The sequence below is a fragment of the Panicum virgatum genome, chromosome 6K (assembly GCF_016808335.1).
Source record: "Panicum virgatum strain AP13 chromosome 6K, P.virgatum_v5, whole genome shotgun sequence".
In the NCBI taxonomy this organism is placed as follows: Eukaryota; Viridiplantae; Streptophyta; class Magnoliopsida; order Poales; family Poaceae; genus Panicum; species Panicum virgatum.
In genome coordinates, this window is record NC_053141.1 from 90,236 (window position 1) to 118,092 (window position 27,857).

General features: G+C 42.8%; 2 protein-coding genes across 6 annotated transcripts; both read left to right on the forward strand.

Moving 5' to 3' along the window:
- Positions 1-742: 742 nt before the first annotated feature.
- Positions 743-10,759, forward strand: LOC120711052 (ENHANCER OF AG-4 protein 2-like). Of its 3 annotated transcripts, none has more exons than XR_005690138.1 (13): positions 743-1,263; positions 1,356-1,432; positions 2,681-4,549; positions 4,666-5,125; positions 5,220-5,328; positions 5,429-5,541; positions 5,616-5,803; positions 6,567-7,269; positions 7,346-7,811; positions 7,888-7,983; positions 8,229-8,329; positions 8,467-8,662; positions 10,090-10,759. XR_005690138.1 is itself a non-coding variant. In XM_039996438.1 (12 exons), the coding sequence occupies exons 1-11, from the start codon at positions 1,150-1,152 to the stop codon at positions 8,297-8,299; spliced, it is 4,266 nt and encodes a 1,421-aa protein (XP_039852372.1). In that variant the 5' UTR covers positions 768-1,149; the 3' UTR covers positions 8,300-8,329; positions 8,467-8,666. The 3 variants fall into 3 exon arrangements, 1 of the variants encoding a protein (XP_039852372.1); XR_005690139.1 differs by having other exon boundaries at positions 1,150-1,263; positions 8,467-8,616; XM_039996438.1 differs by lacking the exon at positions 10,090-10,759 and having other exon boundaries at positions 768-1,263; positions 8,467-8,666.
- Positions 10,760-12,247: 1,488 nt separating this feature from the next.
- LOC120711054 lies at positions 12,248-23,966 on the forward strand. Of its 3 annotated transcripts, none has more exons than XM_039996440.1 (8): positions 12,248-12,268; positions 19,450-19,575; positions 19,668-19,711; positions 20,013-21,610; positions 21,733-22,438; positions 23,022-23,126; positions 23,232-23,406; positions 23,606-23,966. In XM_039996440.1, the coding sequence occupies exons 2-8, from the start codon at positions 19,462-19,464 to the stop codon at positions 23,807-23,809; spliced, it is 2,946 nt and encodes a 981-aa protein (XP_039852374.1). In that variant the 5' UTR covers positions 12,248-12,268; positions 19,450-19,461; the 3' UTR covers positions 23,810-23,966. The 3 variants fall into 3 exon arrangements, with proteins under 3 accessions (XP_039852374.1, XP_039852373.1, XP_039852375.1); XM_039996439.1 differs by having other exon boundaries at positions 12,249-12,538; XM_039996441.1 differs by lacking the exon at positions 12,248-12,268 and having other exon boundaries at positions 19,494-19,575; positions 20,110-21,610.
- Positions 23,967-27,857: the final 3,891 nt, after the last annotated feature.

Sequence of the window (27,857 nt, forward strand, 5' to 3'; positions counted from 1 at the left end):
ATTTTACTATTTTCGCAAAGAAAACTTCACTAATTAAAAGTTCTCACACGTATAGCTTTGTATTTGTTGAACTGGTGATCGACCGACACGGACGTTTAGCTGCGTTGAAGGTGGCGATGGACTTTGGAATTTCTTGAGTTGCAGTTGAAACTGATTCATCAAAGCCTGTGATTGCCCTCACTTGGGACAAGTTTGATCAGGCACCGAGAGGAGTCATCTGCAAGGAGTTTGCGCATTTTACACCTATTAGCATTTCATATGTTTCTCGTGATTGTAATCAGTGTGCTTATGAACTACTCCTAGCTCGTTGTGGTCTATAAAGGGACCCGGATCAACCTATAGTATAGTGTGATTCCCTCTCAAACTTTCACCTTATTCGGCTGGCGGATTCAGCCCGATTCAGCCAGCCACAACAGTATTTTTCTCTCACGCAAAATCAGCCCAGCCACCAGCCAACCAGCCAGCCAACAGTATTTTCCTTTCACACGAAATCAGCCAGCCATCCAGCCAGCCAGCCAGCCGAACAAGGCATTTGTACAGGATCGCGATCTTGTCGATCCGGGTATGGGTTAATAAAGCAGGAGCACTTTTTTTTTAAAAAAATGGGTCTACAAGAAAAGATAAAAAGAGAGAGGATGACGTGGCGGGCTCGAGCCATGTGTTATTACCGTGCGATGCAGATCGGGCGGCTGGTGGCGGTGCTGGCTCGAGCTAGGGGCGGAAGAGGCCAGGGAGTGAAGGGAAGGAAGGACCCACATCGCAGCCGCACACACACAACAGTAGAGCCGCATCCGCAGCGCCGAGGGGAGGGAGGAGGAGGAGACGCCGCGACGGCGACGCGAGGAAGAAGAAGAAGAAGCAGCAGCAGCATCCCCCACCCAAAAGCGATTCCCAGCAGCAGCTCCTAAGAACCGGAGGGGATCGCCCGCCGATTCCATCGCCACCCGCGCCCCGACCACCACCGCCCGCCCGCCCCTTTCCGACCCTAGGGTTGCGGGTGCCTGGGGTGGGTTCCGACCCGCGAGGCTCCCACCCTAGGGTGCGGCCGCCTCCTCGTCCCGCCCCCCCGCCGCTCTCTGCTGCTTGGCTTAGGTTAGGGTTCGACTCTGGGGGGAGGGGCGTCCTCCTCCTCCGCCGCCCCCGCCGCCAATGCCTCCCGGCGGTAGGCGCGGCGCCAAGCAGGGCCCCAAGTGGACCAGGGAACCCCAGCTCGGCGACCTCGTCCTCGCCAAGATCAAGGGATACCCGGCCTGGCCAGCCAAGGTATCTTCTCTCCATTGCTTCTGCTTAGGGTTGCCAACACCTTATCCCTCCTGCCTGGGCTCAACTAACGCTCTCCATTCCCGTCCCTGCAGATCAGCAGGCCTGAGGACTGGAGCCAGACGCCAATGCCGCGCAAGTTCTTCGTCTACTTCTATGGCACCAGAGAGATGTAACTTCTTTACCCCGCAAACCCTTTTTTTCCTGTTATTGCAACCACAATTCTTGCAACTCATCAATTCATTCCTTGTTGGGCCATGCGTGCCCAAAACGCATGCTTAGTCGTCTAACAATGCCACTCTAGGACAGTTACTTATTACTTGTTTAATAACCAACTAACCAGGCTTGGTCGTCTGCCCTGTATGAATGTAGAGGCAGCCTTTTGCTTTTCTACTTCCATTTATATTTACTACTGCATGTTTAACACGTGGCGAACCTGCATTCCCGGTTTGCTGTTGGGTACGTATGGAGATTAAAAGGTCTTTTGCCATGCCATAGATCACGTTGAGCGTGCAGTTTCTCACTAGTGTCATCTAGCTCGGACAACTAGACGGTTTCAGGTCACGACAAGGGAGTAGATATTTGCCGCCCAAATTTTGTTGTCCTACCTGTCAAAATTACAATTTTCATGTGCCTCCCATATCTCTCTGTGTGGAAGTACTTGATAGCTAGTTATGTACTTTGCAGTTTTAGTTTTAGGGAGAACATAATCCTCCACTTCCTCTCTTTTTTTGCAAAATGGCTTTCATGCGTCAACTTATTAAAGAAAGAATGTAAATATAGAGAAGTGGCGTTGTAGTCCTGACTATTCTCATGTTTGATTGCCTATTGCCTATCTAAATATTTAACCTGCATCTCAAAACTTGTGGATTCCAATTCTAACCAACTGGCCTCCACATTTACCTTATCTGACTAGTTTCACTTATTTTTATAGTGTAAAAACTCGTGCGATTCTTAGCTCCATCGTGGTGTTAGGTTACTTGCTGCTGTTTGCATGGCTAGTCCCTAGGCATGTTTTATTTAACTAGGTTGAGAGATTGAAGCATTTATTAAGCATTTATTACTATAAATTGCTTCCTGAAATATCCTCACTTTGTTGCTTTAAGCCTCTTATTTTACTTACTGAGTCTGTACCATGTTCTGGACAACTCCTACGGCCTACGGTTTGCAGAACTAACAAACCAACAATAGGTTTTATTTCTTCGTAGCTGCTCCTGTTAAAGCCTGCAGAGATTGCTTAAATTTTTTAACTGGTTGTTCGGTTTGCCAAGTTATACTTAATAGATATATTCTGATAATGTTGCTTTCGTACTTTTGCCTTTCTATGATAGCCACATGGTTTGGTGATAATTTGTTGCCTTTGCTGTCTTTTTCTTTGCTATGATCACTTGGTTGCTAATGAACAAATATCATCCTGCAGTGCTTTCGTACCCCTGGCAGATCTTCAGGAGTTTACGGAGAAGACAAAGAATGATCTGTTAGATCGAGCTCCAAATATTAAAGTGCAAAGAAAATATGTCCAAGCTTATAATGATGCCGTGGAGCAGATCTGCAAGGCCTATAGTGAGCTGCCAAAGTCATCTGAAGCTGCAAGTGGAGCATTGCCTGATCAGAGTGAAAAGACTACAGAGCACCTTGCGAAGTCACCTGTTGATGGTGAGACTCCAGGGTTGGGACGAATGGAGAGTGATAGCCCTACTGATGACTCGAATGCTTCAGGGCCAGGCTCAGGGACTGAGGAGGACATGAAAGATGTTGTTCATGAAATAGGGGATCATTCTTTAGCAGTTTCTCAAAACAAAACATCTTCACTACAGGATCCTGAGCATCCGAAGATGAAAAAGCCGGTTGCATCCAAGTCTGCACTTGACATGTACCTAGAACAGGAGCATTCACCAACTTCTGTGCGTGCAGAAAGGGAGACTGAAGAGGTTAAAATTGAAAATGAGAGCCGTCCACCAGAAGGTTTTGTTCTGGACCCTAACTTGGAGGTAGTTTGTGCCCTTGAAGTGCCAACGAAATCTAAAGCCAACAAGCTGTTGAGGAATGCTGAAAGGAAGGAAAATAAGCGTGCTGATGTTTGTAGTTCTACTGGAAGGACTGCTACTGAGGTTGCATCAGACGTATTAAACATGGCGGCTGACAAAGAGAGCAGAGAATTTAAGAAGTCAAAACTCACAGCAAAACAATCAGTTGCCACTGGTTCAGAGAGAAGGGACGACCATAATAAAATTGTGCATGGCAAGCCTGATAAGCACTTGACTGGAAAATCATCTGGTGGGTTTTTTTCCAATAAGAAGTCTCTGCCTGGTGGTGGCCGACGCAAGATGGACAGTAATACTGATATACGTCCGGCAAAAAAGCCAAGACTTATGGACAAGGCTGGTGAAACAGATAAGACAGTTGTCAAGAGTGAGGCAAAGTTAAGCATTAATTATGAAAAGCAGAATGATATGAAACATGAGAGATCTACTGCTGTAGAAACAGGAAAAAACACGATTCCTAAGACTGGTATCAGTGATGATAGGGCACGGAGATCAGATAGTGTTGTATCACCTGTATCAAGGCTTCATTCTGAGGTCGTGGAACCAGCATCTGATTCTGCAACTCAGTCAACTGTCGCTGATTCTGCTAAAAAGGGTTCAAGTATGAAGGAGGGTGCCTCACGTGTTGATAGGCAATTGGCCAAACCCAAGAGAAGAGCGTGTCGCTTTGATGATGACGAGGATGAAGGACAGAGAACACCACTTCACAGAACTTCGGCCAAATCTATCTCTACACATATAGTCTCATCTGAGAAGGCAGGTACTCGGGGAAAATTTTCATCTCATGTTGGCAATGCTTCTTTAAAAAACCCAGGCTCTGCAACAGAAGAGAAATCAAAAGGTTCCGGGATGTCACCTGCGAAGCATGAGCTAGTTTGTTCCTCACCGAATCATGATAAAGTGCATGCCAGACACCAGGTAATGGGGAGAAAACCAATCACAGGGTCAGTTGATACTTCTGCTGGCATGGGTAACAGAATGAACATGGTTGATCGCAAATCCTCTAGTCAAGTAAAAATGCCTACACCCTCTGAGGTGAAGAAACTTCATAGTTCTTCTAAACAGTTGCACCTAACATCTGGGAACTCCCATTCTCGAAACTATCCTGCCTCAGAAAAGAACTCCTTGCTTTCCAAATCGGAAGACACAAAGGCAAAATTGAAGCCTGGGGCACATGCTGTTGAGCATAAGGTGATTGTGTCAGCAGAACGGGCTGGGAAGCGGGGTCACTTGAAAGAGGAAAGGTATACTGCTTTGCATTTTGAACTGACCAAGTTTCTTTTTTCTGATACTTAAATACTTGCGTTCAAAAAGTTTAGCTGTGGACATTGCTGATAGTTTGCAGTTTTCTCTTTTGCAGATCCATTACTGTTGATAAAGCAGCTTCTGAACCTAACCCAGACTCTGTCAAGTCAATGAAACATCTTATTGCAGCTGCCCAAGCAAGGAGAAACCTTATGGCTACTCATGGAAAGTTTGATGGGCCTTTGACTGATAATGGTGGTAGTACCTCAACACCATATGGTTTGCCAGGACTAAGCCCTAGTCCTGTTTTTCGCATTCCATCCCCACCCAGAATTGCTCTTCCTGAGAGTCCTGGTCAACGTATTGTTCTGAAAAGCCCAATGGAGCTTGACCATGAGCATGGAAAGAGTCCCAAATCTAGGCAGGCCAGCGGTTCACCTAGCGGTGGTACTGATGCAGCAATTGCTCGTGATGCTTTGGAGGGAATGATAGAGACACTATCAAGGACAAAGGATAGTATAGGACGTGCAACACGCCATGCAATTGAGTGCTCTAAATATGGCATTGCTGGAGAGGTTCTCTCTCTCTCTCACACATGCTTAAAAACACTCATGCTATCTGGATTATTGTTTCATCATTAGTTCACTATCCTTATTATTTCTAATCCAGATTGTGGAGCTTCTCGTACAGAAATTGGAGAGCGAGCCTAATTTGCATCGCAGAATTGACCTCCTTTTTCTTGTGGATTCTATAACACAGTGTTCTCATTCTCAGAGAGGTAAATTTGTTTTTTAAGTCTTACATTAATCCTGCTCTCAGAGCTATCTGATGCCCCAAATTTATTCTTTTTCTTTTTATCTGAATTTTGAAATGTTTAGGCGTTGCTGGGGCTTCATATGTTCCCACTGTTCAAGCTGCATTGCCTCGTCTTTTGGGTGCTGCTGCTCCACCTGGATCTAGTGCTCGTGAAAACCGGCGCCAGTGCCTCAAAGTATTGATGTTACTACTGATTCTAATTGCTCTTCTTAACAGTAGGTCACTTCTTTTTTGCTACCTGTTTTGTAGGTTTTAAGATTGTGGCTTGAGAGAAAGATTATGCCAGAAGAAATACTCCGAAAGTACATGGGTGATATCGAGGTGCCAAATGACGATACTAGCACTAGTTTTATGCTGAAGCGACCATCCCGCGCTGAACGCTCTGTAGATGATCCTATTAGGGAGATGGATGACATGCTTGTTGATGAGTATGGAAGGTAGTGCGACCCGATAGTCCATTTACTAGTTCTACACCTCATTTCACTATTTTTATTTTTGTAGCTTGAGATGCAAGATCTAGTAGATTCATTGACTCAATATTTTAAATTTATGTCAGTTTTCTTATAAGATTAATATAATAATATGGCAACTTAAAAATTTGATGTTTAACCATATCCTTGGATTGCATTTTAGGTTTCGTTGGTTAGTACATGCTGGATAGTAACAAGCATGTTGGGCCCATATTTAAAAATACCATATGTGATACAGCTGCACTGGACATGAGTTGGATATTCTTTCTTTTTAGTTTAGGAAGTCAAGAAGCACAGCAGCACCATTACCTTTCCCACTTATGCATAGCCTTATTTGTTTATCATAGAGTATGATTGTTATGTTAGTAGTATTGTGAAACCTAGAGTATGCTATGGTAATATACCCACATTAAGCTGTGCTAGTAGGATTTCCAAAATACTCTTTATGCTAAGAGAGAGCCTTCACCAGGCTGGGTGTTGATATTGCAAACTTTGTTGACTTCAATACGGATCTCAGTGAACATGCTGGTAGGAAGTAAGGACATGTTTCGAATAAATGAATTAATTAGCACATTGGAAGTTTTCCGCTTCCTCGACTATCTTTTAGATTTTTGTTTTGCTTATAAAGCAGAATTCCCCAATATTTTAGTACATCGATATATGTTATATTCTCTCTATTCAACTCACTATTGCTATTACTGACATGCCTTTTGGTTTATTCTGTTCTCAGCAATGCAACTTTTGAGCTTTCTGGAATTTTATCATCAAAAGTCTTTGAAGACGATGAAGACTTCCCTCAAAATAATGGATTATCACCATTTATTTCACAGCATGTTGAAAGTGATAACATACGAGAAACTGAAGATACTATTGCTCCAGCATCTGCTGAGGAACACATTATTAGACCAGAGAATGTAACTACTGTTGCTGCTATTGAAGGTGCTTTGGAAGGCAACAAGCAACATACTGATGGTGCTATCCTTATTGAACATGACTCTAGAGAAGAGCCTGGTTCAGAGCAGGCATTGATTGATCAGAATGAGCTTCCCCCTCTGCCTGATGGCCCTCCACCGCTTTCATCAGATTCACCACCTCCTCCACCGCTTCCATTAGATTCACCACCCCCTCTACCGCTTCCATCAGGTTCATCACCTCCTCCACCGCTTCCATCCGATTCTCCACCTCCTCCACCTCCTTTGCCTCCTTCTCCGCCTCCTGCAACACCGCCGCCGCCACCGCCACTTCCACTTTCGCCAGCTTCACCACCTCCACCACCACCTCCTCCACTGCCTTCTGGACCACCTCCTCAGCCTGCTCCATCACGTCCGCCAACCCAAGCCCCACCTCTTCCTTCTATTCTGCCGCCTGTTCCTTCATCTCCATCATCATTAGGTTATCAGCCTCCAGCTCCAGAGTACTTCAGGACACCCAATGTAATAATTTTCCTAACTTACTTGCATATCATGATTTGTTCTTGGTTATATAATAAAAAAAAGACTTGTGCTGCAGGGTAACCAATTGACCCAGATGACACAAGCTATTGGAAATACAACAAACTTCATTCCTGGTGGATCAGCCAACGGGCAAACTGCGGTTAATTTTGTACCTTCAATGCCAGCAGAGTACGGAAACAATAACGTGTTTATGGCACCACAAACGTCTAATGGTAATTACCAGTTTCGGCCAACTGGTGTACCTTTTCAACAAGGGAATTTCAGTGCCTTTCCATCTGCACAAACACCACCAGTTCATTCACACTCTCGTATCACACACATGAACCCCTTGGGTCAACAAGCTGTACCACCTCCGCGCAATCCTTATATTGTGCAGTCCTTTCCAAACAGTCAGAGCCATTATCCATCTGAAGAACATTGGCGGATGGCATCTGGTAACTTCAGTCCAGATGACCAACATAATAATTGGCTGGCAGGTGCCAGAGCATTATCTTGCTCAGAAGGGTCATTTGTGCAGGATGGTAGGTTCTCCCATAAGCTTTACAAGTGTTATTTTGAGTCAGTTAGACCGATATTAATAGTAAAATTCTCATGTAGGATATTCAAGGTCGAACATTGACAGATCTTCAATGAATCCTATGAACCATCAACATACTGTTCTAAACCATTTACCATCTGGAGCGCCACTACCAGGTCTTTGGTTTCTTAAGAGTTTATGGTTGCACCCTCAAGGGCTGTGTTTTCATATGATTTTTCTTGAATGAATTTTTTATAAAATCCACTAAGAACCAGACCCCTTGGAGTCCAAAGTTCTTTGACGGTAGCTTTGGCAATTATTCTTTTCTAGCTTTAGGGAAGGAAACATCTCTGTTGGATGACGTCTATTTGTTTCCTTGTGGTTTTTTTGAAGCCTTTTCTTTCTATTTTTCTTTTGACAGGCCATGTTGTTCCTCAGATGCTACCAGCCAGGTCTGATATCCACACTCTTAATTGCTGGAGGCCTTCTTGATAAAGTTGTAAACTGAACTCCTTGCTTGAGGTACTCTTTTCTCTTTTAGCTCTCTGCTGCTTTATATTTTCCCCTGAGTTTTCTTTCCTGTAGATTTTGTCTTAGATTCTCTCATCTATCTGCTCACTCATGGTCTGAACTTTTCTCAAATCGTTGCTCTTATGCAGGTTTTGACATGTGAAGTTCGGTGAACTGGATGCAATTTGAATTGAGTGCAACAAGTGCTGGTTTTGTTTAGTCTGTTTTGTGATGGAGATGCACTTACCTGGGGTGTAACGATGAGATCTGCCATAGTCTTTGGAAAGGACATTTACAATGTAACTAGTCTTGACAACAGCATGCAGCAGATTAATCTTGCTTAGTGTAAGCTCATGTTTCACATGACACAAATGTTCGGTTTCTTAGATGTTGCTTCAAATATGGATCAGGACTGCAAACTGTTTTTATTGTATCTTGCTTAGACGCGTGCTAGTTATAAACAGAGGGTCTGGTAGTAAATATTGGGAACTTAAATCTATATATTTTATAGCGTTTTGTCGTGGTTTCTGTTGTTTTTCTGCGCCTCATTTTTCTTGTATTGTTATGTTCACTTTGCAACACTTCCAAATTTCAATTAGCGAAGCACATCTAACTATAATGAAAGCCTCAACACATTTTACTCTTTTTAGTAACTGCTGTCTGATTGCTGTTTAGACTTGAATTGTGCTCTCAGTAATTTTAGGCGTGCAGTTTCGTTAGAAATTAGTTTTTTGTTTCTTTGAGCAGTGGAGTTTATGACTATTTAGGAGCTCTAGTTTTTTTGTGTCCGAAGACTGATTGATAGAGTTGTATGCTGATTCACACTTTACACAGTGACACATATAGGAACCCAGATTTCTGTTATCTAACTAGATTCTATTAAGTAAAATATAATTATGATAAGGAGATATATATATCTCGTTATGATGAATTTTTAGGACTGTTGAAAATAATACAGGTTGTACTAACTTGTACGCCTGCAAAGTAGGTTTTTGTTTAGCTCATGAACACATGTTGATGGAAAGTAATTGTGTGTATTTTGGTTTTCAAAGCGAATCATAACTGCAGGACATTGACCTCACAAAACAACAATAACAAAAAAAGGCTGAGAAACTGTATTGTGTGTCGTTCCTACTTCGGTGACCTTTGTCCTATGCCAATTTTCTCTTGAAGCACATGTCTGTTATTTGTTTTTTTGGGTTTTGTGGTTCATTTCTTCGTTGATTAGTGGGTAATAGTATCTTAAATTCTGAACTCATTACTATCGCTATAATGCTGCACAGCATTGCTCGTTTCCGTTTCAAAGAAGAAAATAGCGTGTGTGTTTTTTGCCAAATTGCACATGACAGCTATGAGAAGAATACCTGACCAGCTCTAGGAGCATGTTGGATGTCAAAAATATTTGGCTCTCATTATTCATGTTTACTGCACTGGCAAAGCTCATTTATTTCTATTTGTCTTATTGGCTGCTCTAGCCACTGGTTTCTTATTGGCTGCTCTAGCCACTGGTTCCAAGGTTACAGCTATTGAGCAATAAATTACTCCAGTTTTTATATCAAGATGGCTGCATTTTGCATGCATTTTTTTTAAAGAGGCACATTTTTCTTGCTTTTGTGTATGGCAACTGCTTCGCGAGGTCATATTCCCTCTCTCTTTTCATTGTGGGTGCCACTAGATGCTTTACTTGCACTGCGCTGCAAGTTTTCATGTTGGAGCACAATCTGATGTCTGAAGATATTTCATTTGACTAAATCTTTTTGCCGTTGTAACAGGTCTGAAGAATGTTACTGAAATGAAGACAAGTTTTGATTTGTTGATGCGGATATTGGTGACTTGGATGGAGTCGAGGGGAGCTTCTGTAGCCAGCTAAACGCTTTGGTTTGAAGAGGTAAAATGTAGATTTTGTAGAAAAGATATGTACAGTTGCTAACACAATATATGGTAGTCCCTCGGCGCAAGCTGGGGTTGTCTAATGGGGGTGGGGTTCTGAAACCATTTTGGATAATCAGAAGAAAGGCTTACAGGTGGTTAGTTAGGCATGTAGTGCGATGCAATGACACTCTTTGGCTTTTCGATCTTTTGAAGAGAAAGCAATGAGACGGGCAGCTTGAGTGATGTTGCTCTTGTATGTATCTGTGATGGTGCGTGTTTCTGCATTGCACAATCAGTTCATTTGGTGGTGTCTTGGCGAGATGATTGGTGCTGCCTGCTGTGGTAATGGTAGGTGTTGGCATGCCATTTAGGTTGACTGATGCTGCTGCTAGTTTGGTGTTGAACAATGGTTTGTATGTGATTGACGGTATGCCTGCTAGTTGTAAAGAGGAGTAGAGGACGGTTTATCCTCAGGCTTGCACAACATATTTTCATTCCCAGGCCAAGCAGAATTCACAAGTAAATATATTTCCTGCTGGTCTGCTTCATAACAGACAGCTAGTTGTATTAGCCTGTGTGCATGGTTGGTTGGCTCATCCCAGCCAGGTTGTCTGGTTGCCTATCTGTTCCTCCCTCACGCTTTGCGCTGGAGTTTGTTTGTTTGATTCTGTTCCATGTCTCTACTATTACTAGCTGTCTGGCGTTCTCAGTTGCTCGCTTTGCTTCTGTTGTGAATGGAACCGAATTTGGCTTGCTTGGATAATATTTATTTATTGCTAATTTGCTATGCATGCACGAGATAAGGCACCTCAAGGATGAGGGTATGTACTGTATCTGTGTCGCACGAGACACTTTTTTTTCTTTTCTGAAAGATGAGACGTTATTATTGGGCTTGGTTATAGGGGTTGCTATGGTAGGAGTAGGACCGCGTGTGTGTGGGTGGGGTGGGGTGGGGTGGGGGGTTAAGAATTGAGAGTTGCAGATTGATAAGTGTGCGCTCACCTCTAGAGCGTCCTGCGTTCTAGTAGTAAGCTACATCGGGACTAAATTTATTTATTCATGTGAAAAACCTAGTGGAGTGAGGTGAAGCATTTAATAAATAAATGTTTTTAAAATGTGTCTAGAATGGTTTATTTTTAAGGATAAATTTTGTATACCTTATATTTGAGGATGGAGGGATTACGTGTTTTCTTGGTTTTTCTTGGAAAAAAGTAGATGTTGATATATACTCTGCTCTCTATGTTTTGGAATCCGTAACGTATCATCTCATTCTCATCTGCTCTCCCGTTTTAAATTATTATTCGTTTTGTTTTTTCTAGATACATCAATTTTACTATGGAGACATGATGTATTTAAAAAACTAAGACAACTTTTTTTTGAAAAGTAAAAAAAACTAAGACAACTAATAATTTGGAATACCGGTCATGGTTGGCTGACCCGGTAGGGTTAGGGTTAGTCAGTCAAGCCTGGTCAATCGGTATGATGTTCCTGGGGGAGAAGTAGTGCTGTTTCCGGTGCGGTGGTATATTCGCCTATCTGATCTGATCCTGGATCTCGTCCTGGGCCCGTGGGCCCCCATTGCAGTTTGGCGGCAGGCGAGATTAAGTTAATTAATAATGACATGTTTATATATATAGAGAGAGAGATGAAATGAAATCAGCAGCAGGGTACAATTAGTAATGTTTTTTTTGAGATAATGGTAATTGATGATGATAATAATAATAAGCATCAAAAGCAAAAGCAGCGGGCTCCTGACCGGACGGCCTGACCTCACCGATCAGATAGATAGTTGGAGTTAGCTCTATTTCAAAAACTTAAATATTTATAAATGACAGATATATTTGCTATTGATATGAGTTGTGACAATAAATAACACTAATAATAAGGAGTTTTCAGTAAAACTATTGTAGGACAAAAAAGAAATCTTTGCTGCATTTATTAGATTGGTAAACATACTTAGCACCTTTGATCATTGTGGCATATCAATCAAAACCCTGGATGTAGTGAGTACTCTTTTAATTAAAAATTAGAATTATGATCAACCTCTCTCTCCTACCTACCAATACCAAGTAGGCAAAGGCAAGTACTCTACCGCCCACCGTGGGGGCCGGCCGACCGAGCGAGACACCGGCGGGCGGCCTCTTCGTCTTCTCGCCTCCCTCCCCTTGTTGTTTTGATTGATTGATTGATCCATATAGAGAGACTGAGAGAGACTGTGAGATGAGCGTGAGGAGCGATCGGAGGATGGGATGAAATGAGGTAGGAGGTTTCGTTCCTCGGGAGATCGATCGAGATCGAGATCGAGATCGCGCACCGGAGGAGCGGAGCAGATCCTTCCTTGGCCTTGAGGTGCGTGCCTACACCTCCTCCTCCTCTCCTCCGATTGCTGCTCCCTGTCGACTTCCCCCCTCCTCGTATTATGCCATGAGATTGTGTCCAATTTGCTGCTGATGCTGAGACGCCTCGTCTCGCGGGCGGATTAGATTGTTGCTCCTCCTCCTATTGTTCAGGAGAGGAAGAGGAACTAACCAAGCAATGCCCCCACCCCAAAAGAGATGAGATTAGGTTTTCCTGACTCGTGCTTTCTTCTTATCGTAGCAGCCATACCCTGCGATCCGTTCCATCCTATCGGTCCATCCATCCATTTGGATGCCGATTTCGATTTCATCCCACCGTAAGCAGGGAGGGTTTTGGCATCCTGCTCTCTGCACGGCACCTTTCTTCCCTTCTCCATCTAATGTTTGTGTCCTGCTTCATCTCACACTACAATATATTCAATTCCTCATTACTACCACCCTTCTTTTTTTTAAATAAAAAATCGAATATACTGGTACCCTACTGTAAGGACTAATGAGGAAGAGTACTCAGAAGGCGGAGTGTGAGAATTACGTGTTCATTAAGTTGTGTATGTGCGTATGACATGTATGGCCCATCGGGCAGTGAGAAGAGAGTGCTACTGAGTATATGTTTCTGAACTTGTGTAACGAGACCATCAATCTGTCAATCGCAAGAAAATATCCAGAGACGGGGTGTCCTCCTCCCGTTCTCGCCTGAGATCCATTCCCTGAACCTTGTTCCTTCTCACGTCGACGGGTTGATCTCTCCGGCGGCCGCGGGTTGTGACATCTGGTATCAGAGACTATCCTTCCTCGGGTACGCTTTCGCAATTCACCTCGCATATTCCGTCGATTGGGCTCGGCAACAGGCGCAGGTCGAGTTGATTGCTTCACGTTCCAGCGCAGAACCTGGGCGTGAGTGTGATCCTCTTAATTCCTGTACCACGCTGATCTGATTTGTGGCGCGAGTGGTGTGATTCGGTACTCCTCCTTCCGGCGGCGCAGGCGGCGGAGTTCTTCTGGCGGCGTGGCGGCGGGGTTCTTTTGGTGGCGTGGCGGCGGCGTTCTTTTCTTCTTCTATCTTTCTCGGGAGGGGGTAGGCGGCGGTGATCGGATTCCCTGCTCCTTGCTGGGGATCCACTCCAGTGCTCGTCAAGACGGCGCCCTTCAAACCTTCGGCGCAGACCCGGTACGTGCTCGACGCTATGTCTGTGGCGGACAGAAAGCAGGATGAGCGCTGGGAAACCATTCAGGAAAGTCTGGACCTGCTCTTCGCCAAGATGAGTACGGTGGAGCAGAATCAACATCAGATGCGCGAGCAGCTGAATCTCAACTCCACAGTCATAGATCAGTCTGTTCGTGATCAGTTAACTCTCGCCAAGCAGCTGGCAGAGACAGGAAACGTGGTCGCGCAGTTACGTCTGAACAAGAGGGATGACCCAATATACGATGAGGTACCAGGAAGCCCAAAATCTGATCGTTCTGTGGCCGATGAGTTCTTCACGCAGCACGATCGCCACTGTCGTGATCCTGAACCTCACCGTCGTGGTCGCGTTGAACAGGGGGAGCCATCTCATGCTCGACCCAAAAGGGAGTTTCGGCACAGGAATCGTGACAACGAGGATGTACCATACCACCTTCCTAAGATGCAGTTTCCCAGGTTTGATGGCTCCAACCCAAAAATCTGGAAGGACAAATGCATGGATTACTTCAAAATATTTCGCATTCCAGAAGTACTTTGGGTCACCTCTGCTACTATGCACTTTGATGACCCTGCTTCTAAGTGGCTTCAAGTGTACAAGCTTCAGCAGGAGTTGGGCAATTGGAAAGAGTTTGTGGCTGCAGTTGAAACAAAATTTGGGTCCTATGACTACCGAAGAGCATTGACAGATTTGATGCAACTGAAGCAGCAAACTACTGTAGAAGATTACCATCATGATTTTGATCAGATTAGATATCAACTGGAGATGCATAACACACAACTGGGTGAGTTGTTCTTTGTCGCTCAGTTTGTCAATGGCCTAAAAGATGAAATCAAGGTTGCTGTCTATACTCAAGCTCCTGTATCTGTGGACCAGGCTCTATACTTGGCCTCTTTGCAACAAGAAATGTTGAACAAGAGCAAGTTCAGTCGATCCCGTCCAAGTGCAGTGACAAGGCCCATTTTTTCAAGCAAAAAAGAGGACAAGCAATATCAGCCTCCTGATGATCTATGGAAGGCCAGACAAGTCAAGAACTACAGAAGAGCCAATGGTCTGTGCATTCATTGTGGGGAGAAATTTGAAGCAGGTCATTTGGAGCGGTGCACGAAGCGACCACGACCACAAGTGTATCAGCTGACAGCTGAGGATTTGAACATGACAATTTCCGATGAGCTGCTAGCCCAACTTGATTCGCAGGATGATGAATCAGCAACATTATGCCATATTTCCATGAATGCTGTAGCTGGTACTGACAATGAAGACACAATCAGACTGAGAGCTTTAGTCCAGAATAAGGTGATGCTCACTTTAGTTGACTCTGGTAGCTCACATTGCTTCATTAGTGCAGCTTTTCTGGAAACACTTGGCATCACACCAGTTCCTCTACCTCCAGCAAAGGTCAAAGTAGCCAATGGCTCTACAATCACCTGCTCAGCTTATGTGCCCAAGATGGAATGGTGGATTCAAGGCTACACTTTTCACACTGACATGAGAGTTTTGGATTTGGGTGCTTATGATGCCATACTGGGAATTGATTGGTTGAAAAGTAGAAGCCCCATGAATTGTCACTGGTTGAACAAAACAATGGAGTGGGAAGAACAAGGACAACCTATAAAGCTGACAGGGGTACTGCCCAAGAGGCAAGATGCTTTACCTGAATTACCTGCTGACCAATTGTTTAAATGGTGCAAGGGCAATGACATCTGGGCCTGTGCAATTGTCCAAATAGAACCTCCACCTCCTGTTGCTCCTACTTGCCCTGAGGTTAAAGCCTTGCTAGACCAATATCAGGATGTGTTTCACAAACCCAATCAATTACCACCAAAAAGAATATATGATCATCACATCCCTCTATTGCCCAATGCTATTCCAGTGAATTCAAGACCATATAGATACTCTCCATTCCACAAGACTGAGATCGAAAAACAAGTGCAGGAATTATTGGATGCTGAATTAATAGTACACAGTATGAGTCCTTTTGCGTCACCGGTTCTCCTTGTGCAAAAGAAGGATGGAACATGGCGATTTTGTGTCGACTACAGAAAATTGAATTCTTTGACCATCAAAGACAGATTTCCCATGCCCATCATTGATGAGATTCTCGATGAGTTAGCAGGAACTCAATATTTCACCACTTTGGACATGAGTGCAGGGTACCATCAAGTTAGAATGAGGCCTGAAGATGAATTTAAAACAGCATTCAAGACCCATCATGGCCATTATCAATTCAAAGTGATGCCATTTGGACTGTGCAATGCACCAGCCACATTTCAGTATCTGATGAACTCAATTCTTCAACCCTATCTCAGGAAGTTTGTCATGGTGTTTCTAGATGACATTCTCATATATAGTCCTACTTTGGAATCTCACTTACAACATCTGAAGTCAGTGCTGGACACACTCAGACAACATCAGTTCTATCTTAAGGCATCCAAGTGCACATTTGCACAACAGCAGCTGCAATATTTGGGTCACATTATCTCTAAGGAGGGAGTGGCTACAGACCCCAAAAAAACTGAAGCCATGTGTCAGTGGCCATCACCAAGCAATGTTACTGAACTAAGAGGTTTCCTGGGATTAACAGGATATTACAGAAAATTTGTAAAGCATTATGGCATTATAGCAAGGCCACTCACACATCTGTTAAAAAAGAAACAGTTCAGCTGGTCTGAGGAGGCCCAAGTGGCATTTGAAAAACTGAAGGTAGCAATGGTCAATACCCCGGTCTTAGCCCTCCCAAATTTCTCTGAACCATTTACATTGGAGACAGATGCTTGTGACTCTGGTGTGGGGGCTGTCTTGATGCAGAACAACAGACCAATAGCTTTTTTCAGTAAGTCCCTAGCTGCTTCTCATCAACATCTTTCTATATATGAAAAAGAATTCTTGGCACTTATGATGGCAATTGAGAAATGGAGGCAATATTTGCAACAAAATGAGTTTATCATACAAACTGATCACAAGAGTCTCACTTATTTGGGGGATCAACAGTTACAATCCGAGATGCAAAAGAAAGCTATGGCTCGGCTTATGGGGTTACAATTTAAGATTGTGTACAAACCAGGCAAAGAAAATGTTGCAGCTGACGCATTATCTAGAATGGCTCACCTGAGGACCACACAAATCATTTCAGAGGCAAAACCAATGTGGATACAACAACAACAACAACAACAACAACAACAACATAGCCTTTTTTTCCCAAGCAAGTTGGGGTAGGCTAGAGATGAAACCCGAAAGAAATAAGTTCAAGGTTCAGGCACATTGATAGCTAGTCTCCAAGCGCTCCTATCCAAAGATATCTCTTTAGAGATATTCCAATCCTTAAGGTCTCTCTTAACCAACTCATCCCACGTCAGTTTAGGTCTACCTCTACCCCTCTTTACATTATCGACCCGCTCAAGAACCCCATTACGCACCGGCGCCTCAGGAGGCCTTCGTTGGACATGTCCAAACCATCTCAGCCGATGCTGAGTAAGTTTCTCCTCAATTGGTGCCACCCCGACCCTATCCCGAATAACTTCGTTCCGGACTCTATCCCTCCTTGTGTGCCCGCAAAACCACCGCAACATCCGCATCTCTGCTACACTCAGTTGCTGCACATGTCGCTTTTTTGTAGGCCAACATTCAGCACCATATAACATCGCCGGACGAATTGCTGTCCTATAGAATTTGCCTTTTAGCTTTTGTGGCACCCTCTTATCACAAAGGATACAACAGCTTCTGTCCCAACAGCTTCTGTCCCATGATGTGGATACAAGAAGTGATAAATTCTTATGTCACTGACACTTCTGCCCAACAGCTTCTGTCCCAACTAGCCATCAAGAGTCCTAATGAACAAGGATATTCAGTACAGCAAGGTATTATCAGGCACCATCAACAGATATGGATAGGTGACAATTCAGCTCTTAGAACCAAACTCATCTCTGCATTTCATGATACTGCCCTTGGAGGTCATTCTGGGATACAAGGAACTTACATGAGAATCAAGAAACACTTCACTTGGAGGGGGCTGAAACAAGATGTGACTAATTATGTCAAGCAATGCAGTGTATGTCAACAAGCAAAGCATGAACTGATCAAACCTGCAGGTCTGCTACAACCTCTGCCTGTTCCAGCTGGTGCTTGGCAAGATATCACCATGGATTTTATTGAGGGATTACCTAAATCAGAAGGTTACAACTCCATTCTGGTGGTAGTGGACAGATTCACAAAGTATGCTCACTTTCTCCCTCTCAAGCATCCTTTTACAGCTCCTCATGTGGCCAAGATAGTGTTTGATTTTGTGGTGAAACTGCATGGTATGCCAAAGACAATTGTCTCAGATAGAGATAAGATCTTCACAAGTTTGTTCTGGAAAGAATTGTTCCTCCTAGCTGGAACTAAACTGATGCACAGTACAGCTTACCACCCACAGACAGATGGGCAGTCTGAGAGGGTGAATCAATGCCTTGAGATGTACTTGAGGTGCTCAGTGTATGATACCCCCACACAATGGAAGTCCTGGTTACCCATGGCTGAATTCTGGTATAATTCAAGCTACCACTCTTCTATTGGCTGCTCTCCATTCAAAGCCTTATATGGATATGAGCCAACCATGACTACTTTGCCTCACACTTCTGATATAGTTCAGTCCTCAGTGGCTGACTGGATTGCTCTCAGAGAAGCTCACAACGACCTCCTCAAGCAACAATTGGTTGCTGCTCAGAACCGTATCAAATCTCAAGCTGACAAGCAGAGAACTGACAGGAGTTTTCAGATAGGGGAACAAGTCTTGTTGAAGCTGCAACCTTATGCACAAAATTCAATTGTCAACAGACCGTTTCCAAAATTGTCCTTCAAATACTTTGGACCTTACACTGTGTTGGCCAAGATCGGTACTGCTGCATACAAACTCCAGCTTCCTGACAATTCCCAGGTACATCCCGTCTTTCATGTGTCCCAACTCAAACCTTTTACACCCAACTACACACCTGTGTTCCATGAGCTGCCAAAACTGATCAACCTCGACAATGAGAAAGTCGAGCCGATGGCGATTCTGCAGAGGCGGCTAGTAAAGAAGGGCAACACTGCTGTTCCACAAGTATTGGTCCGATGGTCTAACCTACCTGCAGATGCTACTACCTGGGAAGATTACAACGTCCTTCAGAAGGCGTTTCCTGCTGCAAGTGCTTGGGGACAAGCTCAGTCTCAAGGCGGGGGAGATGTAAGGACTAATGAGGAAGAGTACTCAGAAGGCGGAGTGTGAGAATTACGTGTTCATTAAGTTGTGTATGTGCGTATGACATGTATGGCCCATCGGGCAGTGAGAAGAGAGTGCTACTGAGTATATGTTTCTGAACTTGTGTAACGAGACCATCAATCTATCAATCGCAAGAAAATATCCAGAGACGGGGTGTCCTCCCGTTCTCGCCTGAGATCCATTCCCTGAACCTTGTTCCTTCTCACGTCGACGGGTTGATCTCTCCGGCGGCCACGGGTTGTGACACCTACTTTTGTGCTGTAACTTGCTGTGTTTCCAGTCAAACGTTCTGCTGCTGTTATTTGGTCAACGTGCTACTGTCACTCCCACCTCTACGTCTGTCCCGGATAAAAATTCATTCCGATTTCCTAACATACATAGATGACTTCTGCACACCACACTTTGACTTCGCTATCAGCTGCCTGAATGCATGCTGACTAGTCTGTGCTCATGTGCCCTTTCTTTGCCCTGTCACTCTTACAGGATTCATGCGAGATGCCGCCTGAACATGGAATGCCGAATGGAACCGCTGATGCTGTTGTAAATAGGAGGCCTCGACGCCTCTTTGGGAGAGCATCAGAGAGGAAGAACCCACTGAACCTTCAGTTTGTATGTCATCATCTTCTTCTTCTTTCTCTCTTCTCTTCCCTATTTCCATGAGATACTACTATGTGTAATGCTTCCCTTCCTACCATTTTCAGGAGCGTCAAGTAGCTCGCCTTGAATCAAGACAGCAACAACAGAGGTGCAAATATGTTCTTTCTCTAACTCCACCTGTCTGTCTATGCACGTCCAATTTATGCCACAAGTGCATGTTTTTCTCCTTTCTGAGTTCATCTCATTTTTTCTATCTTTCTTTCCCCTTTAATTTATGACTTGCAAGCCTACATACAGAAACATATCTTTGCAACAAAAAATTTTATCTTCCACTTGCAAGTTGTGTATGTCATGCTGCCCTTAACTGAATTTCTTTTCCCATGTTTTGGTTCTGCCAAATCTCTCGATCCGTCCTTCGCTAATTACTAAGATATTCGCTTCCTTGCCAGGTGTATTGTTGTGACAGTTATTCCCTTAAATTTATGTTGTGACTACAAATCGCCATCGCTCACGGAGAATGGAAATAATAATTCCTCATATCAACAGACATCTCCAGAAGAGAGCCCTTCGCCTTCATCCTTATCACCAACCTCGCCATCAATTTTTTTCGTGCTTAATGCTCCAGATGGATCTCACAGTCACAGAAGATGGCCAGATAATTCATCGAGGCTACTGGAAGATAAATCCACCAAATCCAATAGCCTGTCCAATTCGGATTTCCTAGTCAACAGCTTTACCAAGCCAAGTGGTAATGCAAGACATACTTCAAGAAGGAAGAGCAAAAAGAAAAGCAAGAAGAACAGGCAACGTTGTAGGAAACCAATGGATGGGCCTGAAGCTAAATGCACAGAGAGCAACAATGCTGCCCCTGCTGTCGATGTGTGTGATTGTGATAATTTGGCACTTTCACCGAAGCACGTTGGTGACATTCACTTTGAGGAAACTTTTTCTCCCAGTTCATCTGTTAAGGAAGCTTCTGAAGAGGCTCCTGAGAGTGACAATGATAACGAGTACCCTTGCTGCTCAGGTGGTTCAGCTTCCTGTGCATCTTACTGTGATGAGATGGAACTGTCCAGATCAGCAAGTTCGTTCCCTGGATCATGTGGACAATGTAATAGCAGTAACTTCAGGTATTTGGACAATGCTCAAAATTCTGTATTTACTGGTTCAACTCAAGAAACTTGTTTTTCTGGCAGTAGTGTGAGTGGTAATCATGATAGCAAGACTCTGTTGATATTAAGAAATGAACGTGGACCTGATCCATGTGAAGCGACAGAATTTTCCAGCAATAAGAGTGGATTTGACGAGAATTGGCTAGAGAAGTCTGATTATGACACTGGAATTTGTTCCCAAAATGGCATTGATGCATGCAATGGAGTTCAGGCAGTCCATTTGTGCAGTGACACAAGCAGCGACAATGATTTCTGTCTTGTAGTATATAGAAAGAGAGCCAGAAAAGAGAAGAAAATGTCATTGTGGAGGAGTTATGGAGAGCGTGCATCGACAATTACAAATGTTCGAAATGAAAAATATGTTGGGCGGGCTCCTATGCCTATTGCCAAGGAAGTCACCACCAACTATTGGTCCTATAGACAAAATCATGTTGATAGGGTACATCCTCAGCATGGAATTGCACTAAAACACTCCACCAAGAATTTCATGCAAAGGCCACATAGTATTTGCATGGAGACCCAAAAAGGAGTTCAAGCAGAAGATTCCAAGGTAGGAGCAAGTCTTGATCATTTTACAGGCCTGGGAGAAAAAACTTGTGGAAAATCATCTAGCCATTTTGACAAAGAACAGCAGCTTTATTTAAGTAGGAAACTATCCAATGCTCTTCACAGCAGAGAATCAATCCATCGTGAGATGAGATCAGTTTCTTCTTCTGAACCAACAACTCTGAAGTCTATAAGGGCCCTTTGTACTTCAGAATCTGGTGAATCAACAGATATTACTGTAGGAGCTCTTTCCCTGCAGAAAAGAAGGCTACTGGATTCCGTTCAAACCGATGATGCCAGTGAAACTATTTCTGGAGAATCATCATTTGGTATGGCTCCATCTGTACATCCTGCATCACTTCCTTTTTTTTCTCTTAATGTCGATAAGGCAGTATGCTGCTTGCTGCAGGCTTTGTAATACCTAACAGATATTGTATTCAAAATATTGCAGGGTCTAAGTCAACGACAGCCGAATTAAGGGTTAGGTGTGGTACAGTTCCACCTGTTGAAGGGAACTGTGGCTGTGAAGAGTTCTGCAGTTCTAAAACACATCTAAATGAGATGCTCAGGGTTGTAAACGATGCTTACAAAGTTCAGGTCGCTGCAGATGTTCACCTTGCTGCTGGTTATCCAATTACTGATCTTGAAACATTTATATATTCTGCAACACCAGTTATTGGTCATGCACCTTGCATGCGGAACAGCAATTGTTCATGGGACCAAGCAGGTAGCAGCTCAGTTTGTCAACATGACATTTCTAATGTTTCCTTAATGAGCATATGGGAGTGGTATGAAGAGCCAGGGTGCTATGGGTTGGAAGTAAAAGCTCTAAATGACCTCAGCTCTAAAACATCTTGCGGCAGCAGTTCAGAGTTCTTTGCATACTTTGTACCTTATATATCTGCTATTCAGTTGTTTGGGTGGTCTAGGAATAACACGGATCACAGTTTTTCTATACAAGGGAGAGAATTATTGAAATCATCAAATACTGCAAGCTCTTTGAGCTCTCATCCTGTGCATGCAAAGGTGCATAAATCGTTTGAGGAAAGCAATGCATGCTTGTCAGAGTCATCTTCAGTTGTAGAAGGTCATGGAGAACTCATGTTTGAGTACTTTGAAACGGAGCAGCCTTCTTTCCGCCCCCCGTTATTTGAAAAGTAAGTCATCCACAGGCCTCCATTATGTGTTTGACTATTGGTTCCACTGTTTCCATAAGCTCCTTACACTGAAATATTTCATGTCTGTTCAATCTGGCGTCATTTCCATCACAAAAATGTTTCTGGGTTCACAACTGAAAAGGATCCCAAACTATTTCTTTGTTAGAAGGGGCAATGAATTTAACAGTTCTTGTTATAAACAGTGTAATAAAGGCAAGGAAGTTTAATACCTCTGCAATGAAAAGCTTTCTACACTATTATTGAGTCTGTGAACACTGAACAGTGGCACATTTGACAACCAAGTGACTTTGAGGCATTCCTTTTCTGTTATTGCAAATTGGTTCAGCTGATATGGATGTTTAGGAGTTATGACCTAAAGCATGCAATTTATAAGCTTGCAAACGAATCTTTCATAAATATGTAGCATGAGATGTACTGTTTCCATTTTGGTAGAGTATTTCTGATATGGTCCTGTCCTTTTTGCCACAATAATTAATAGTACAATGAAAGTTGTAGTTGCTATTTGTCTGTCCTGATTATTTCTCCTTTTTCTGTTTTAATATATGGCTGCAATCTAATGTAGGATCAAGGAGCTTGTTAGCGGTTCAACCATTTCTGACAACCGAATTCTTGGGGACCCTGAAAAGCTGCAAAACGCAAAATTGTGTGAGCTTCATCCAGCTTCCTGGTTTGTTCCTGAACCTGGATGTTTTGTTCCCCAGCACCTGTTATTATCTGTAAATATTTGATTTGTTGTTTGGCGCTTGTGATGATCTGTATGTTTCATTTGTAGGTTCTGTGTTGCCTGGTATCCTGTTTATCGTGTGCCTGGTGGGACCTTCCGTGCAGCCTTTCTTACTTACCATTCGCTGAGCAAATTGGTTCCTCGAAAATGCTCCCTGGATATGATTGGTGGGCATACGTGTATAGTTTCACCTGTTGTTGGTCTCCAGAGTTACAATGACAAGGTACCATTTCTACTTTCCTTGATGAGGCAGTGAGTGTTCAGCATCACTGAGCATCTATCAATATTGCAATGAATTCAACTGAAAATCCAGGAATGACCCATCAGATCCACCCTTGTATCTATTTCATGCTTTGGTCATGAGCTCATATTGCAAATGATATATGCCTAACTTAGATTGCTTTGCATCCTCTTGTTTATAGGGAGAACAGTGGTTTCAGCTGAGATGCACAGATCTGAAGCTATCACCAAGAGACGAGGCTAGTCGTGCTGAAATTCAGAAAGAAAGGCTGAGGACACTGAAGATGGGTGCACTGGCCATGGCAAGAGCTGTGGTCCCTAAGGGAAGTGGGGAGTCTGTGAACCACCATCCAGATTATGAGTTCTTCCTGTCCCGGTGCGGCTAAAGCTACGTGGCTATGCTCTGAAGAAACAACATTGTTCCAGTTACCACTGACTGTAGTGCAGCAACGAAAGAGAAAAAAAAAGACAAGAAAAGAATAGAAAGTAGTGACTAACCAGAGGCCGGCTATAATTAATATAGTTGATGCAAGAGGAGAGAGAGAGAGAGAGAGAGAGAGAGATAGAGAGAGAGAGAGAGAGAGAGAGAGAGAGAGAGAGAGAGAGAGAGAGAGAGGGAGGGAGGGGGGGGGAGGGAGGGAGGGAGGGAGAGAGAGGGAGCGAGAGAGAGGAAGAGAGAGAGGGAGAGAGAGCATGCGGGTGATGGGTGTCACCCTCTATATGGAAGACAGATTACATACAATCTAACCTGACACCGGATTACCAATGCCAACAGAGTTGGTGAGTTTTAGGCTTGTACTCCTAGTAGTAGAATGGCAGTACCCTTACCCGGTATGGGTGTCTTTTTGGGGTTGGGGGCAAGATAATATGTTGCCATGATGCGACTATGCAGGTGTAGTGTTCCCTTTTGTACAGATACACAACACAAGAAGAGTAGCAAGAACTGCATTTGGTTGGTTAGGCTTTTGCTGTGGCTTCTATCTGCTTCTACTGTTTGATATCCAATGTTGCTGTGCTAGCAAATGGAAACTATTCGTTTTTATTTTACTGGAAAAGAATTTTCCACTAGCTAGTAGAGGCCAATCGATGTTGCGTGATTTTGGATTTACAAGATGGGAAATATTGTTTAGGAACTAGGTGCCATCAATCTTTAATAATCTGGATTAGTCGTTTTGTTTTAGAGGCATAGGCCCGTTTGGATGAGCTGGCATTCTCCCGTTTCACCTTTGTATGTACTTCGGACGGAGTAAAATGGAATGGATTTTTCTTTTTAATTAAATTTCATTCAAAACATGTAATAATTAAAATGAACTTTCAAAAGGGACCTTCGATAGAAACTTTGCATATCATTTTTTTGAAGATTCATCAAAATTTGCAAAGCACGTCAAAATCACCAGTTGTATAGTTTGTAAATTATCAACAGTATCGCATTTTGGATGAGGTAGCACGCTGGCCTGCAATCCGCTTTCTTTTTCTGTCGAGCCCGACTCTGTTGGATTTAAGGTTTTAGGTAGGGAAACCAACAACCCTAGCTTGCTCTCCTTCCTATTTTAAACCCACTCAGATAGAGTTTGGATTGGATTATGTTGGATTTAGGGTTTCAGGTAAGCAACCACCACAACCCTAGCTTGCTTTTACTTTCGATTCTAAGCCTTACTCAGACAGTCTATCTGATCCGTCTAGGCCATTGCTTATTTCAGTTCGGAAATCCAAAACAGCAATCGCGCGCTATAGCGCTTCCTGGCGCGCGACGCGGCTGTAGACGTAACAGCGGGAGCAGAGGCTAGGTATTGATTTGTTTTCTCTTTTTCTTTTCTATTTTTTCCCTCTATGTTCCGTAATGGCAGCAGTTTCTACCGTCTTTCTCTAGAGAAATTCTCTTGACAAAGATTTTAGAAATATTGTACTAAAAAATTATATCGAGCATTTTGCTTACAAGTTATACGATGAACTTGTACGTAAAAAGTTGTCCGAGAAGTATTCCTAATTACATTTTCATAGAAGTTGTATTGAAAACTTATTTTGACAAGTTATATTTTTACAAGCTGTATGACGAATTTATGCATCAAAGTTGCAGTTGTCTGAGAAGATTTTGTGGAAGTTATGTTCAAAGTTATCATTTAGTAAGCGGCTAAAAAAGTTATGCATAAAATTTTTAAGTGTCGTGTTAAAAAATGTTCTATAAAAGTTAGTTGGAATAATTTATGCGTAAAAGTTATAAGTATCGTAAAAGTTGTGCTGCAAAATTATCATCTAATAGTTATGTTCAAAAAAGTTATACATAGCATGTTATAAGTAATTTTCTAAAAATAGAAAATTGTAGAGAGAGAAACTTTTCCTAAAATGAAAAATTAACCGAGATCGAGTGTTAGTATTCCTCCTGGCATGCGCTAACTAGCTGACCCCATTTCAATTAGGTTTCATTTGCCTTGGGAGCGCGCTCCGCTCCGCTCCACAGGCAACATCAACCACATGCCTGCCTACTCTTCTTTAGTGGTGGACCTAGATTTTAAAAATTGGGTGTACATGATCTTTAAAAGTATTTTTTATACTTAATTGTATTCTAAATAAAAGACACTATAGCTAGTTCGAAACATATATTATTTTACAAGTTAAAGTTATTACTTAATCATACATTTCATTCCTTTTTAAGCAATATCTTCTCAAGAGTAAATAATAAAGATTTCACATATATTATGTATAATCGTCTGCTACTTTATTTATAATTATATTAGTTATTATATAGTTAGGATATATATTTTGCTCCACTATAAAAATATTCATTACTTTAGGCATAATTTTTTTAGATGGAATAATTTGTTACAATCCTAACAGATATGCATGTGTGTTGCTACAGGTGACATTGTCAAAGCAGAAAAATTTAAGACTCACGAGCTATTTATATTTAACTTGCTAAAAACTCAATTCAAGTTAAGAACTACACTTAGAATCAAGTCAATCTTGGACCTAACTTGGAGCTCACGAGCTCCAAGATCTCATATTGAGGTATTTGATGAAGCTTGAGTATTTCAGTTTTGCATGGCATGTGCATGCACTCTGCTATCTCTATTAATTAAATTTTCAACCATCGAAAGTTAAAATAATATAGCTAGAGGCGAGTCTTGCATTAGCTAGCCAGTTACGGTGTTGCACAAGCTAAAATATGTACAAAATAATACTTTTTTTTTGAAATAAAAAGCAGGAGCACTGCTATATCATATAAGAAGGAGGAGGATGCCGGATCTTACAGGGTTTGTATTACATAAATAAACGTAAAACTCGAAAGGGACTGCAGCATTAAGACACCAAGTTGCTCTGTCTTCTCCCACACGCTAGCTCCCTCAGTTTCATTTCTTCCTTTATAAGTGCTAAAATTCTTGAAGGCAGAACAGCAACTCCTTGAAAGATTCGCCGGTTTCGCTCCTTCCACACGTTCCAAGACGTGTAGATCATCAATGCAGCCATATGTTGCTTGTCCTTCTTCCCAAGGCCCTGCATGGAGTTGTTCCACCACTCCTGAATTGTTGTTCCTGGCACCGGTAACTTCACCTGCCCTTCCATCCAGTTCGACACCAGAAGCCACACCTCCTGAGCAAACACGCAGTGCAGGCACATATGTTCCGCCGTCTCTTCCAGCTGGTCACAAAGTGGACAAATAGGATTACAGGGCCAGTTTCGCTTGATTAGCTTATCAGCTGTCAACAATTTACACTGTACCAATAACCAGGCAAAGAAGCGATGTTTATCCTCAACTTTAGCTTTCCAAATTGCCTGACTGTCGAAGGTGCAATATGACCCACAGAACTGCACCTTGTACGCCGATTGTGCAGTGTACTGTCCGTCTGCTGTCCAGCACCATCTAATTTCATCTTGCTGCATCGAAAGCTGAGTGTCCTGCACTAAGTTCCAAAGCATGACAAATTCTGCCATTTCCAGTGCCGACGACATGCGCCATAGACCACGAGTCCAATTATGATTCTGCAGCTCCTCCTTGACAAAATAATACTTTCTCTATTCTATTTTGATAGTTCTATTTCATCTTGGTATGAAGATCAAAGAGTAGAACCTTGCTTATTATCTCATTAATCACGAATCCTCATTTTCGTGCAGTGATATTTTTTCAAGAGAAGTCACTTTGCATGGGAATCGAACGGTCATCCATACTATTTCCAAGATGTCAACTTGTATATGACTATCAAAACAAAATAATTCAATTTTGGAGATATGACTATCAAAAGAAAGTAGAGACAATAAAGTTAAATATTCAAATATGCTTCTCTTTCTATTTATTTATTGAATTAAATTTGTTTTTTAGGTCAATCTCAGTGCATAGTTTCATTGCACCAGTAGGAAGACTATGAACTTGATAACCAAACTGAGTGTTATGAGGATACAATTTCTCTCACATCCATGAAACTCTCCCTTATCTTTATA

Bases quoted from the DNA above. Each gene is read 5' to 3' on its own strand.
- LOC120711052 (XM_039996438.1), top strand. From the start codon at position 1,150: ATGCCTCCCGGCGGTAGGCGCGGCGCCAAGCAGGGCCCCAAGTGGACC. The intron at 5,126-5,219 runs GTTCTCTCTCTC...TTTCTAATCCAG, and splicing joins AATATGGCATTGCTGGAGAG to ATTGTGGAGCTTCTCGTACA. The intron at 5,542-5,615 runs GTATTGATGTTA...CCTGTTTTGTAG, and splicing joins ACCGGCGCCAGTGCCTCAAA to GTTTTAAGATTGTGGCTTGA.
- LOC120711054 (XM_039996440.1), top strand. From the start codon at position 19,462: ATGCCGCCTGAACATGGAATGCCGAATGGAACCGCTGATGCTGTTGTA. The intron at 21,611-21,732 runs GTATGGCTCCAT...AAAATATTGCAG, and splicing joins TTCTGGAGAATCATCATTTG to GGTCTAAGTCAACGACAGCC. The intron at 23,407-23,605 runs GTACCATTTCTA...TCTTGTTTATAG, and splicing joins TCCAGAGTTACAATGACAAG to GGAGAACAGTGGTTTCAGCT.